Raw genomic sequence first — 13,800 nt, forward strand, 5'->3', positions numbered from 1 at the left:
CTTCCTTCCTTCCTTCCTATCTATCTATCTCTCTATTCCCGTTTGCTTATTTAAAGCCTTTTTGCTTTAAATATAATTACAATGTTATTGTGAACTTCATTATTTTACTTTTTAAAAAGTAAAAAACTTGAGGGATCGATGAATTTAGAAAGAAACTCAACATTTTTGCCTCAAGTTTGTTGACAAGTAATTTAAGTTTGTGTCAAATCACTCTTGATTAAAAACATAAAATGAACACAAATCAAACAATTTCCCTCAAACTCTGTGTAACTTCTAAAAACTGTTTGAACTTCTGTTTAAATCTGAAGGCCTTTGAGGAACATAGAAGGTTAAAGAGGCTAAATGCCTAAAAATAAATAAATTATATCACAAGTAAAAGTCAAACTGGATGAAACTATTTGGGTTTACCAGTTTGTTTTACCTTCTATAAAACAATAGTTAGCCTAACCTGACTGTGTTTTCAGTATCTTGAAACTGGGGTAAATATCAGTGCAGTAATGTTTTCTCCCCGTTGTTCGTTTCGACCCTGCCCTGCTTTCCTCTGGCTTCGCTCCAAACACGGAGGAGGAAGAAAACTATTTTTAGACTCCAGATTCACAGAAAGCTGGTGTCATTTTTCACACATTCGATTTCTATAACAACGCCTCAGCTTGTTGTTTTCACATATCAACGGAGAATGTTGTTGTTTTTCAGACCGTTTTGATCACCACTGTCCGTGGGTGGGCAACTGCGTGGGCAAGAGGAACTACAGGTACTTCTACCTGTTCACCCTGACGCTGTCCCTGCTCACCATCTACATCTTCGCCTTCAACATCGTCCACGTCGTCATGCGTGAGTACGGCAGCAGGAATGTGGCAGATCTGGAAGAACGTGATGCAACAGGAGCTTCATAGCAGCTGATTGTTCATGTTGCATCAACTGGAGCCTCAGAAGTAACCTGAAGTGATTTGCTGCTTTTTTTGTACAGAAAGAGATCATAGTTGGCCTTTGACCTTATTTTAAAGGAAAACGTAGCGATACAAAACATTTTTCAGTAAATATTTTTGCACAAAATCCTTCTTAGAAAATGAGATTTCAGTCGTAAGTTCTGCCTGTTCAGAAAGAGCATTTTTAGGGCGTCCTGTCACTTTAAATCCAAATAAGTTGCTGCTGGCCACGCCCCCAAACTTAATGTTTAGACTCACCCGTGAAAAAGGCTTCAAACACATCAGTTAAGTTTATTCATGCAGCACATTTCAACAATAAGGCAGTTCAAACTTCTTTACATCATAAAAACACACATGTTTGAAAAGCAGAAGTAGGGCCTCCTGCACAACCAACAAGTGTGCAGAAAGTGGTTTCTGGATGGTAAGTTGTCTTGTCTTTTCCAGCAGCCATTGTACATCACATACAGCTAGTTATACACTACAGTGTATAACTAGCTGACCAAATGTGCTGGAGCTCAGCTGGTTGCTAGGTAACAGCGCAGTGCCCGTCAATTGTGACTTAACAACCTGGAGGCTTTTGAAATGGCTCATCTTCCAGACACCAAAAAAGCATTAACTTATTGGCAAAAACTCTCTGGTGATTTTTTAAAAGTGCTTTGAGTGTTTTTAGAAGCAGTAGAAACCCAAATGGATATACTGATTAGAATTTGGTATAATAATCCCCGTTTAGTGCCATACTCTATGTATGAGTTTTACTTTTCAGCACATTTACCTCCGTGTTTCTGCTGTCTGTCTCTCTTTGTCCTCAGGCTCCGTGGATCACGGCTTTCTGAACACCTTGAAGGAAACACCTGGAACATATCCTTTAAATATGAATACATTTTGTGTGTTTGTGTGTGCGCGCCATGTTTTAAGAAAGTCAAGAACTTTCTTCCTCTGTTTGTCTGTTCCTTATTTCCTTCACACGCCAGTTTAGAAATAAACTTTTTCAATAAAAGGTTTTTGCGCTAGGATGATTTTTTTTTTGGTTTTATCAAAATTAGTGTGTTTTGCTAAACTGCAATCGAAACACTTTCCTCACTTCACACAAGTCATGTTATCAGCATCAAGTTACTACTGGCGAAAACCACAATAAATTACGACCGGAAGTGGTAGGAGGATGATGGTGGTGCTGGTTTTTTATTCATATATTACATAAACTTGTTCACTTGTGATTTTAATTACATTTCTTATTAATTGAAATTGTTTTTTTGACAATAGAATATCCTCATTTTGCACACATTTTTATTGGAAATGAAGTTACTGTTAGTTACCTTATCAGTAACAGGCTATATTGTTAACTAAACGTTTATTCAGGGATTGATTCATCCTTTTGTTTTTTGTTTTTCTCTTTCCTGTGATGCTAGCGCTGTATTTAAAACAGTCTTAAATAACTTAAAACCAAACTGGTGCATCTCTATAATTATTATAAAAAAACACTGAATTTCAGTTAAGTAAATCAAAAAGTTATTAAATATTATATACCTGTGTTGTTCATTTTTGGTAGATAAATTACTGGGACACATAATTTTATGAAGCACAAACAAGTTAACTCAGTGACATCATAACGGACAGTTTGGATTTATTCTTCCCAAATGATGACCTTTGACCCCAGTTTAGGGCCTGATATTTATAACGGATGTTATTTATACATCAGAGGAAGTCGAGTGGTTATTTTAAGGACTCTCTGTCCTGTTCTCAAAGTAGCAGCTTCCTCTTTTCAGTAAACTGTTCCAAACTGTTTCTTTTCTTGGCTTGTAAATGAAGTGGCAGGAGTGAATAATCAGTAACAAATGTTTGGTCCCATTTGGTTCCTGACAAGTTTTACAACACAGCTTAGAGAGGTGGAATATCCTCACTACTCCAAGATGGAAACAAGATCTGAAGAAAGGTTATTAGTTAACTAAAACTAACAAAATATCAAAATCTGAAACTGAGAAAATATTTTAATTAACTGAAATAAACAAAAACGGTAATTAATGGAGGAAAAACTGCAACTAACTAGAACCATACTGTTAATTTATAAAAAGTAACTAAAACATGCTGAAATTATAAATATAACAACCTTTGTTTTTTTGTTTATTATCCGTTAATTAGCCTTTCAAGCTGATGTGAAATTTATATTTTTTGTTGTTTTTTTTTCCGCTCAACATCAGCTGTCGGTAAATCGCCATAATCCTCCTGACAGCAAAGTTTGGTATGAAACACCAGAATCAGTTGGTAAATATAGTTTTTGAAAATGTGTCTTCTTTCAGTACTCATTACCCAATCAGTGTAAACATAATCACAATAAAATACTTTCACCTTTTTGAATTCTGCACCTAAAAATTAACCAAAATATGAAAAAACTAAAACTACTATTATAACTACTAAAAACTAAACTGAAGCTAAAAATATTTAGCGAATGAAAACTAGCAAACACACTCTAAAAACTAAATATAAATAACTTAATTAGACAAATAAAAGTCACAACAAAATAAAACTAAACAATAAAGAAAATAAAGAGCATCTGTAACTTTTAATTAAACGTGAATCTGTCTGTAGGAGCAGGAATCCGTCCGTTCTCCGTGCTTTTCCGTCGGACGTCTTTAATCACCTTGTATAACTTCCAGCTGTTTTAACACCACCGTCCGTTTACTGGCGGCCATGACTCAGACCTGCTGTGGTTTCTTAACTGGAACTCACTGTACTGGAAGTGCTGGTGTGCTTCTTCACCCTGTGGTCGATGGTGGGACTGACTGGTTTCCACACGTACCTCATCTCTCTGAACCAGACCACCAACGAGGACGTAAGTGGTTTAGGATCCTTTCACTGCCCTGCATCCTTTTTTCTGTCTGTCTTTTCTATTTGTTTCTTTTTCCATTTTCTCTTTGTTCTCTTTTCTTCTCATTCTTTCTTTTTCTTTCTTTTTTCTGTTCCTTCCTCATTATGAAAAAAATATTTATTTATTTTTTCCAATTTTCCTTTTGTGATCTTCTTTCTTTCTTTCTTTCTTTCTTTCTTTCTTTCTTTCTTTCTTTCTTTCTTTCTTTCTTTCTTTCTTTCTTTCTTTCTCTCTTTTGTTACCCTCTTTTTTTTCTTTCCTTCTTTTCCCTTTTTCTCATACGTTTTTCTCTTCCCTTTTCGTTTTTCTGTTCCTTTCTTTCCTATTTCTCTTTATTTTTCTTCCTTTTCTTTCTCACTTTTTTCTTTCTTTCTCTCTTCTTCCTTTCTTTTCTGTTTCTTTTATACATTTCTTTTTCCTTTTTTCATCGTCTCTTCCTTTTTTCTGTTTCTTTTGTTTTTGTTTTTCTCTGTTTTTTGTCTTTTTTATTTCTTTGACAATTCTCAAACAGTACATCTAAATATTTTAATCACATATAAAAAATAATTCAACTTGAAAACATGTTTAGCATTTGGTAATTCTGAAATTTTGCAGACAGTGTAGATAATTAAGTCTGTGATGATAGAGATCAGAAATCCTAACGGCATCATTGAGGTGTGAACTCTGCGCCATCGAAGAGCTGATACCGTTACCGTGACAACTGCAGCACCTCGTTCACCCCTGAAGGACAGAGTGGCTCGTAAACCGCAGCTTGTTTAACAAGACCTTTGTGTTGTAAACTAAGGTCGACTCTGTTGTAAAAAAATTAAGGTTATATTCCTCGAGATAGAAAAAGAAGCTCCAGATAAATAATAATTTAAAGGTGACTTATTATACTTCCTTAAAGACGTTAGGATAGATCTATGGGATATGCTAAACATGTTCATTACATTTTTTGCACAAAATCATTCTTGCGCCAAAATGGCTACAAACCAATGCACAATTATGCAACTGTACATCTTTGAAAAGCATCAGTAGAGCCTCCTGCATAACCAACAACAACACAGCAAGTGGTTTCTGAGTAGTAAGTCAACAACAAAACTCTTTGTCTTTTCCAGAAGCCATTGTACAGCGCATACAGCTGCAGGGTTGCCAGATCTGACTAACAGTTTCCAGCCCAAACACAACATAAAACCCCCAAAAAATAAAATAAAATCAGCCCAAGTCTCAGCTGAAACTCATGTTAAAAAAGTCATATGTAGTCACATATGTCTGTTAATTATAAATGCCATAGGTCGTTTTCCTTTATTATATTCTGACCAGTACCAGGTCCAATTGGGACTCTTTGAACACAGTGAGACTTTTTATGCTGATACAGTATGTCCTTTAAATAATATCGCCCATGAAGTTCTGTTTTACACTTAACCAGTGACTAATCACTGATGATCTCACATTCAGCAGATTCTAGACATTTCAAAATAAATGAGCCAATAAGCATTTTAGTAAAAGTTTTGTGCTTTTCTGCCACATAGCAACAACTATTAATAAGAATTTTCCTCTGAAAACTTTCTAAAAATCCGCCAAATGTTGTGAAAAGCAGCTCAAATTTTAACAACCTGCCCAAAAGCTGTTTTATTCCAACCCAACACTTTGAAGCCTGTTAACCAGCTAACCAAAAGAGTTATAACTCAGCTGTTGTTGCTAGGTAACGGCACCAGGCTGGCTGTCGTTGCTAGGTAACGGCACTGGGCTGGCTGGGGTTCCTAGGTAACGGTACTGGGCTGGCTGGGGTTGCTAGGTAACGGTGCACCGCCTGCGGAATGTGACTTAACATTCGGGAGGTTTTAAAAATGGCTCATTTCCAGACAATAAAAACCACCAGTTTATTGTCAAGAAATGACAGTGGGTCATGTAGGTTTTTTTTTTTTTTTTTTTTTTTTTTTTTTTACTACTTAGGCTGTTTTTAGAAGCAGTAGAGACTCAAATAGAAGTATAAAAATGTGTAAATATGTTGATAAAATGTCTCTTTAAAGTAAAAACACTTACATTGTCTGTATTGTTTTCAGCTCCATTTTGTTTCTGGATTTTGTTTTAGCTTCTGAACGTATTTAAGTCAGCTGGAACCTGAAATGGCAGTTTTTTTTTTCAATGTTATCTAATCATCTAAAAATACGTATAAATAGCTTCTATTCTTAAAACCGTTGTCACATCTGAGGGCAAAACAGACTCGTCTGTTTCTTTCCCCGGACCTCTGGGCTACTTTTAGAAAAGCTTCTGAGGCCCAAACCAGATAAGAATAGAACAATTGATCATTTTTATTGTGCTTGGTCGTTAATTACCCACAGAAGTGAGAACAGATTCACAGGTGCTGTATGTTTATTAGATATTCTGTGTTTTCAAGCCAACGTCTGACTGCAGAACTTCAAAAACGAAGCAGGAACGATGATGTTAGTGGTTTGAGCTCTTCTACTTTGTTGTAATGATTAATTTATCGTCCCCTTGCTCCTTTCCAGTGGGATGACTGGCCTCATTTTTTCCATTCATTTAATCAGTAATGAAGCATTGCGACCTGTGATTTTTTATTTATTTTTTTCCCGCTGCGGGAGATGAAGCGATGGCTGTCAGCCCGGTCGCTTCAGCGTTTGTGATCAGCCTAATAATAGATACATCGATACCTGCAGGGTCTGGGAGCGTAGCCAGAAGCACAGCGGCATGATGGAGGCACCTTGAGTGGTACAGCCGCTCTGGTTTCCCATAGATCACTCACACACATGCAGGCGCACACGCACACCCATACACGCATGCACACACGCATGCACGCATGCATGCACGCGCACACACACGCACACACACGGTGCCTGGTGACCTACATGTTTACCACCAGAAGCATTCTTCTGTCTTCTCTGCCCTGCAGGCGGGTCGTTTAGTTCATGCTGAGCCGTAGGAGTCATGTTACAGATGCACTTTCTGTCTTTTAATCTGGTTTATCTACATCTGTTTATCTCTGAGTGTACAGTTAGGTAGTAACTAGTTACATTTACTTGAGTAACTTCTATTTTTACTGTACTTTCTACTTTTACTTGAATAAATTTATTATGAAGTATTTCTGCTCTTACTTGAGTAAAATTTCTGTTTTCTCTGCCAACTGAATGAAAAACAAACATGTTTCAACCAAAAATCCACCATAAACAGACACACACCTGCAGTTTTTGTTAAATTTTCCAAATCAATTTTTTATTGAAAGAAGCTGATTTGGAAAATGTCCTGTTGTCTGATTTTATTTTATTTTTTACTTATATTAATTATTGTAATTTTTGTTCTTAAAATACCAAAATTTCCACTTAACTTTATATTTTGGTCTAAGTGTATAATTTATTTAAATATTAAATGATTGATAATTTGATCAGTTACTCAGTACTTGTGTTTTACCAAATACTTTTTTACTCTTACTTGAGTAAAAATATGTTGAAGTAGTGCTAATACAACAGACACACACCTGCAGTTTTTGATAAAGTTTTGTAAGTTTTTTAATTGAAAGAAACTGATTTTCTGTTGCCTGATTTTGTTATTTTTTGTTACATATATGAATTATTATCATTTTCGCCCCTAAAGTACCAAAACTTCCACTTAAAAGTTCTAGTTACACTCGTAGATTATTTTGCTTATAGCGAGACCTTTTTGCCATGATGAAATAATCTCAGTGGAAGTAGAACTTTTTCATCAATATTAAAAATTTATTTGTTAAAACAAGCTCCTGTATCTTGCTGAAATGTTACTTAAACTCAGATATTTGCATGAGAGATATTTAGTAAGATTTTGTGTTTTTGCTCACAGAAAGTAGATAAACTCGTCATAAATAGTTTAAATCCTGCGTTGTTTAGTTTAATTAACTTCAGCTAAATTTCAAACCTCATTATGTGATGAGTGGAGATGCAGCCGTGATAATTTGGAGGTATTTCTGTCATTAATCCGTTTCGTAAAGCATGTTCATGAATTAACTAAGAGTTTTTAATCTTTCCACGCTCTCTTTGTGGTGAACGGAGTTAAAGCAGGAATCGTTTAATCCTGCAGGATGAATTTTAGTAGGTCAAACCAAAGCCGGTGGGAATATCGTCTAAAAACGGAAGCATGCTTTTGAATAAGGTATAAGCTGAAGGAGGGACTGTGGGAATGAACCGGTTGACTTTGCAGGGCGTGTTTTGGTGTTTGCTGCTGCTCTGATTGGTGTTGCTGTGCGTTTTGTTTTTAGATTAAAGGCTCCTGGTCTGGGAAGAACAGAGGCCAGAATCCTTACAGCCACAAGAACATCATCAAAAACTGCTGCGAGGTTCTGTGTGGGCCGACCTACCCCAGGTGAATACCTCCGCTTTCCTTCAGTTCCTTCATTTCTTCTCTACTTATAAAACATTTCCTGGTCTGGTTGCTCCATTTATTCCCTGTTCGGATCAGTAATGAGCGCCACATTCAGTTTCTGACCCGTTTTCTGCCCTTCAGCGTCTTGGACAGACGAGGGCTGATGCAGGAGGATTCGCCCGCTGCTGCGAACAGCGAAGGTCCCTGTTCCTTCGACAACCCAGTGGCACAAACTACGGTGAGCGCATTAATTCACCCCAGTCAGTCCTCTGCTGCAAGGTGCAACCAAACAGCCAGCGATTAATCAGATTATTGGAATGATCGTCAGCTGATTTAGTCATTGATTAAAGGAGTAAACTGACTCAAAAGAGAATAATTCCTTTGAGAACAATACACTCAGAGCAGTAATTACACCAAAACTGCAAAAAAAAAAAAAATCAACATTTTGCATAATAAATGTAACTAAACTTCTTTATCTGTAAATTCTTTCTACCCTGAAATCTTCTAGTTGCAATTTTAGCTTCTCCTGATTCAAATTTTGTTACAAAATCAAAATAAAATAAAAATTAACAAAAAGAAGTAAGAGATGTAAAAAGAGAATTTATTATTTCAGGATATTTGTCTGCTTTTTGCTTACTTTTAGGATTCAAAATCTTAAGTTATGATATTTTTTAAAGATATATTAAATACATGGTGATAACATTGGTAATAAATAAGTAACAAAAATCAAAACATCCAAATGTTTGATTTATTATTTTGCTTGAAAAATGTTATCCAAATTTTAAATTTTTATTTAAAATATTTGCTCTTTTACTCTGTAGTTTTGATTTTAATGTTCCCACAGTCCTTGAACCTTTTACCATTTTTTCATGTGTGAACCATGAACCTTATTATGATATTTTGTAAGAGATCAACACAAAGCTGCCAACAATTGCAATTGTAAAATTTTTGACTGATTAAAATCTGAAAAGTGTGGCTAAGACTGTCACAAAAAGCAATAAATCTATAAATCACATGATTACGTAAAGCAAACTCAATAATTTCCGTTTGTATCATTTATTGTTTTTGTCTTCTTTTTTTTTTCTTCAAAAACTAGATGATGAAAGTTGGTGGTGCTTCGGTCTCAACTACACCTTTATTTTGAAGAACAGTTTTGTTTACAGAGACTTAATAATGAATTTTATTTGTTATTTCTGTTGTTTTCTTTATTTTGGAGATTTAAAATCTTTTCCCATGTTAAATGTTAATCAGAACTTAAAGTTTATTGATCTTTAAGAGTATGATCTTGCATTATATTAGTTGAAAATAATCTGAAAACAACAATTTTATCGTTTATCGCAATAAATTTTGGAACAATTTATCGCCCAGTACGATGTGTTACCATGACGACCTCAGTGTGACCTTCTTTTCTCTCTTTTTAACCTCTTTCTCTGCATCTTTTCCACAGAAAACCACAGCTCCTCTCATCCCCAACGAGCACACGCCTGACGACGTCAAGCCGAGCATCGCAGCAGAGAAAAGCTCCGGCCCGAAAGACGACCAGCCGCCGGCCGCCATGCTGCCGCCGCTGGCTTCCCCCGAGACCGATGCTGAGACGTCCATCGCCAAGAACCAGTAGCTGGACGGACCAGCAATCTGTCGACTCATGAACTGAAAAACAATAATAATCAGCACCTGATCATATGAGGGGTATTCAGTTAACCTTTGACCTTTAACGGATTGGAGCGCCTGCGCTTTTCCTGCAGAGACGTTTGACTCCTAGAAGAGAAGGAAAATCAGCAGCTTCCCGTCTCCTGACCACTGCATGGAAAAGACTCGCAGGAGAGATGCTGCTCGGAGAGCCAACGCTGATTGTTAGTCTGTTTGTTCATCATCTGAAACTGTCAACATTTATATCCAGAGGCCAGTTCAGTTATAGCAAGCATCAGAGACGAAGGGTCTGATTCCTGAACATCGGTTGAATCAAAAACACTGCAGAAACTCTAAATCCTACCAAGTATTTTAGATTTTCTAGAGCAGATATTTTAGCCACATGTACAGCATCTATGCTGTACATAAAACAAAACTAACTTACAGGAAGATGTAAGAGCTTGTTTTGAGTAAATAATTCCTGAATATTGATGAAAAAGTACAGATTATTTCACTTGTAACAAGGGAAACATGTCTTCTTGTAAGTGCAATAATCTGCCAGAGAAACTACACAAGAGTCGTACTCGAGTAATAGTACCACTACTGCAATGTATTCTTACTCAAGTAAAAGTAAAACGTCTAAACTGGATGGAAATTATTTTTGATAATCTCTTTCCAAGTTTTCCTATGGATTCTTAATTGGACTTAAGTTGTGACTTTGACTGGGACATTCTAACTTGTAGGTCCTGACCTGGTTTCTAGTATTTTGCAGTTTTCTTCCAGAACTGTCCAACATTTAACTTTAACCAGACAGTTTCCTTCTGATTAAATCCAGAGGGGAGTTGAGGATCTAAAAATTATACTCAAGTGGGAGTACCAGTACTTCAACATGTTTTTACTCAAGTAAAACTGAAAAGTAGCATCCAAGAAATTATTCAAATAACAGTAAAAAAGTATTTGGTAAAAATATATATTCAAGTACGGAGTAACTGATCCACTTATCAATCATTTAATATTTAAAATTAAATCATCAGACGGACCAGAATATAAAGTTAAGTGAAAATTTAGATATTTTAAGGACAAAGATAACAATAATTCATATTAGTAACAAAAAATACTAAAAATAGGCTAATTTTTTTTTTTTTTTATCAAGGCAGTTTCTTTCAATAAAAAACTTATGACATTTTAACAAAAACTGCAGGAGTGTGTCTGTGTCTGGTGAACTTTTGGCTAAAACATGTTTCCATTCAGTGGGTAGAAAACAGAAATTTTACTCAAGTAAGAGCAGAAATACTTCAGAACAAAATGACTCAAGTAAAAGTAAAAAGGGAAGCTTAGTAAAAATACTCCTAAAAGTACATGTGAGTAAATGTAGCTCACATGTACTACCCAACTCTGCTTGTATGTTAGTTTTGTCTTATTTTAAGTGAATTAAAATATTTGGACTAAACCTAGACCATAAGTATTTGGTAGTATTTATTGTTTTTGCAGTGCGTCATCTATGCTGTACATAAATTACATACCCTATGCAAACCATTGTGAGGCTGGAAAAGCATCTTTGTTAGAACATGGGTATGAGTTGGTTTAACCTGGGGGAACATGTGACGTGGACGCAGGAGGAATCGCTCGTAGGTCGGACTCCTTCCAGGTAACGCCTACCAATTGTCTTCTGATTCTGCTGCATTGAGTGCTGTTCACACGTATGTGCATCTTTTTTTAAATCAATCTCAACTGCTGTGGTTTAGGTTTTTTTTTTAAATAACTAAGGATGTAGTGTGATGTTGAGGCTGCAGGTGGCGTTGAGCCCCTGAGTCTGAGGAAAGAAAAGGCCTAATGAGCGTCGACACTCACATTAACAGTGCCTTATCAATGCAGCTGCAACTCGAGCAACAGGGATGATCCTCTAACAGTGTTGAATCAAAAATCAGCTACAAAAGCTAATCTGACTTTTTGGAAGAAAAGATGGCAACCATCTTGCTGCAGCCACTTAAAAAAACGCGGTGGGACTTGCTAGTTTGTTAGCGTAGCTTAGCTTATAGTTTACATTTGTGTGACAAATTGCTTCGTAAATCTGCTACAAGACAATGACAGTAATTTGTATTTCTGGAAATCTTCAAGTGTTTTATGATTTCTACATATTTTAAACAGAATAAGTTAAGCTTCTTCTGTTTAAGCTAAGCTAACTAGCTGTGAATGCTGAATTGGTCTAAGTGGATTTCTTCATTTAACTCGGAACAAAATTCAAAAAGGGACCATTTAAACTTTAATCTGGTTTAAAAAGCAAACTGAAAAAAACATTTTGACTCATAAAGCTTTGAAAAAGATTTTTAAAAATCCAGAATTGATTTTATGTTTTAACTGAGAAATAACAGTTTCACAAAATGATTAGTTATTTAAAATATAATTAGAATTTTTGAAGAAAAAACAAAACAATTATCATAAATGAACTTAGCTTAGTTTAAATCTGATTTTTCAGTTGATGGAAGAAACAAAAAAACTTGGTGCAGCTTAGCATAGCTTAGCTTAGCTTAGCATAGCTTAGCTTAGTTTTCCTTTGTGAATATAAGCCAATATTAAATGCGCTGCTTAGTAAAAGGAAAATGTCTTTTCCTTTTTTGTAAAGGTTTCCCAAAATAAATGAAGCTTTTCTGTTTTCTGCTAAGTTACGTTTAAGCTAACTAGTTGCTGCGGTAGCAGGACTGATTCCTTAATTTAACTTTCAGAACAACAATAAAGTAGAATAACTACATTCTGTAATTAACTCTGCGTTAACAAAACTGGTACAATCTTTTTTTTTCACAATACTTATGAAAAGAAACTCAAATTTTTCAAGATGTAAATTGAAGATTAATTTGTGACTATTTTAAATTGGATCAATCTAATGGTTTAGATAATTAAAAGATAACTGGGCTTTTTGGGGATTAAATCCAATTATGTGGGATTAAAATTTACTGGAACTGACTAGTTTAACTTTAGCTTAGTTTAGTGTGAAAACAACCCCCTGCTTAGAAAAACGGTTTGTAATCCCACGTTTTGTTTCTCTAAATTAAAAAAAATTTCTCGTTAACATTTGGTTGTATGTAAATGAGTACTTTTAGTCTTTAATAATAATAATAAACACATTTTCAGAAAAGCTAAGCTGCTAATATCTGATCTGGTGAGATTTGGAAAACTAGTTTCTTAATTTTACAGCCAAAACAAACCATCTAAATTTTCTTCTTTTATAAAAGGGAAACTGCAACAATATATCTTACATAACGATGCTTGAAAAACTGATTTTCCATCAGAAGTTAATAGAAAACTCTTTTTAGAGATACAGTATTCCACCTTTGACGTGGCCACAAAAACATCTGATAAGATGAGAAACTGGAGTTTGTGGTGAAAAGTAAAACCATTATTTATTGTACATTGTTAGGTAGAGCTGCGATGAAACATCTTAAAGTAACGTATAAGGAAGCGTGGCTGGGGTTTATTGTTCAGCACCTTCTGTGAACTATGGCAGAGGTGATCTTCCTTCCTTTGCATTTTCTCTCCTTTCCTGCCTCTTCAGTAAACTCCGTCTCTTGATATTTGCTCCTGCAGAAGAAGCACCTGACACATCAGACGGTTTTGACGGGATGTAATCGCAGAGAAAAGAGCGGGAAGATCTTTTCACACGTTAGTATTTAGAAAGTGTTAGCTGATAGCGAGTCTGTAGTAGTGACTGTGTTGTATGCAAGACAGAGTTTGTGTTTGTGAATCTTTCTTGTGTAGACTTCAAGTTTTATATCAGACATTTCTGCCCAGAAAGATTTATTTAAGTCGAAGGGGGTTTAGTTTAATCTTACATAAGGCACTTGTTAATGGAGGTTCAGACTGAAGCTAACAGAATGTCTTTAAAACAAAGCTGGCCACTTCGTATCCATAACATCATGATAACCTATGGAAATTTACAGAAGTTTACATTTCTAAAGCAGCTTGTGTAACGCCAAAATGTTGCCATGATACAGCTGTATTTTAAATGTTAAATTGCCAGTAAAAAGTGCTAAACTTAAAGCTGAACTCCTTTAC

General features: G+C 35.5%; 1 protein-coding gene and 1 long non-coding RNA gene across 2 annotated transcripts in view; one reads left to right on the top strand and one right to left on the bottom strand.

Moving 5' to 3' along the window:
• zdhhc9 (zDHHC palmitoyltransferase 9) overlaps positions 1 to 10,156 on the top strand; it is a 39,673-nt gene extending 29,517 nt beyond the window's left edge. Inside the window, exons 4-9 of the mRNA XM_015029143.1 lie at positions 694 to 831; positions 1,736 to 1,784; positions 3,651 to 3,753; positions 8,018 to 8,121; positions 8,263 to 8,359; positions 9,569 to 10,156. Coding sequence (XP_014884629.1) covers positions 694 to 831; positions 1,736 to 1,784; positions 3,651 to 3,753; positions 8,018 to 8,121; positions 8,263 to 8,359; positions 9,569 to 9,739 — 662 coding nt within the window. The 3' untranslated portion in view covers positions 9,740 to 10,156. The remainder of the gene's footprint in view (positions 1 to 693; positions 832 to 1,735; positions 1,785 to 3,650; positions 3,754 to 8,017; positions 8,122 to 8,262; positions 8,360 to 9,568) is intronic.
• On the bottom strand, positions 1,293 to 10,822 carry LOC106945450 (uncharacterized). The gene is made up of 3 exons (XR_001424568.1): positions 10,319 to 10,822; positions 9,039 to 9,042; positions 1,293 to 1,304 (listed from the first exon to the last, which is right to left on the bottom strand). It is a non-coding gene; the product is annotated as an uncharacterized LOC106945450 (long non-coding RNA).
• Positions 10,823 to 13,800: the final 2,978 nt, after the last annotated feature.

The sequence above is a fragment of the Poecilia latipinna genome, unplaced genomic scaffold (assembly GCF_001443285.1).
Source record: "Poecilia latipinna isolate Pla-1442-1.1 unplaced genomic scaffold, P_latipinna-1.0 Scaffold145, whole genome shotgun sequence".
NCBI lineage: Eukaryota > Metazoa > Chordata > Actinopteri > Cyprinodontiformes > Poeciliidae > Poecilia > Poecilia latipinna.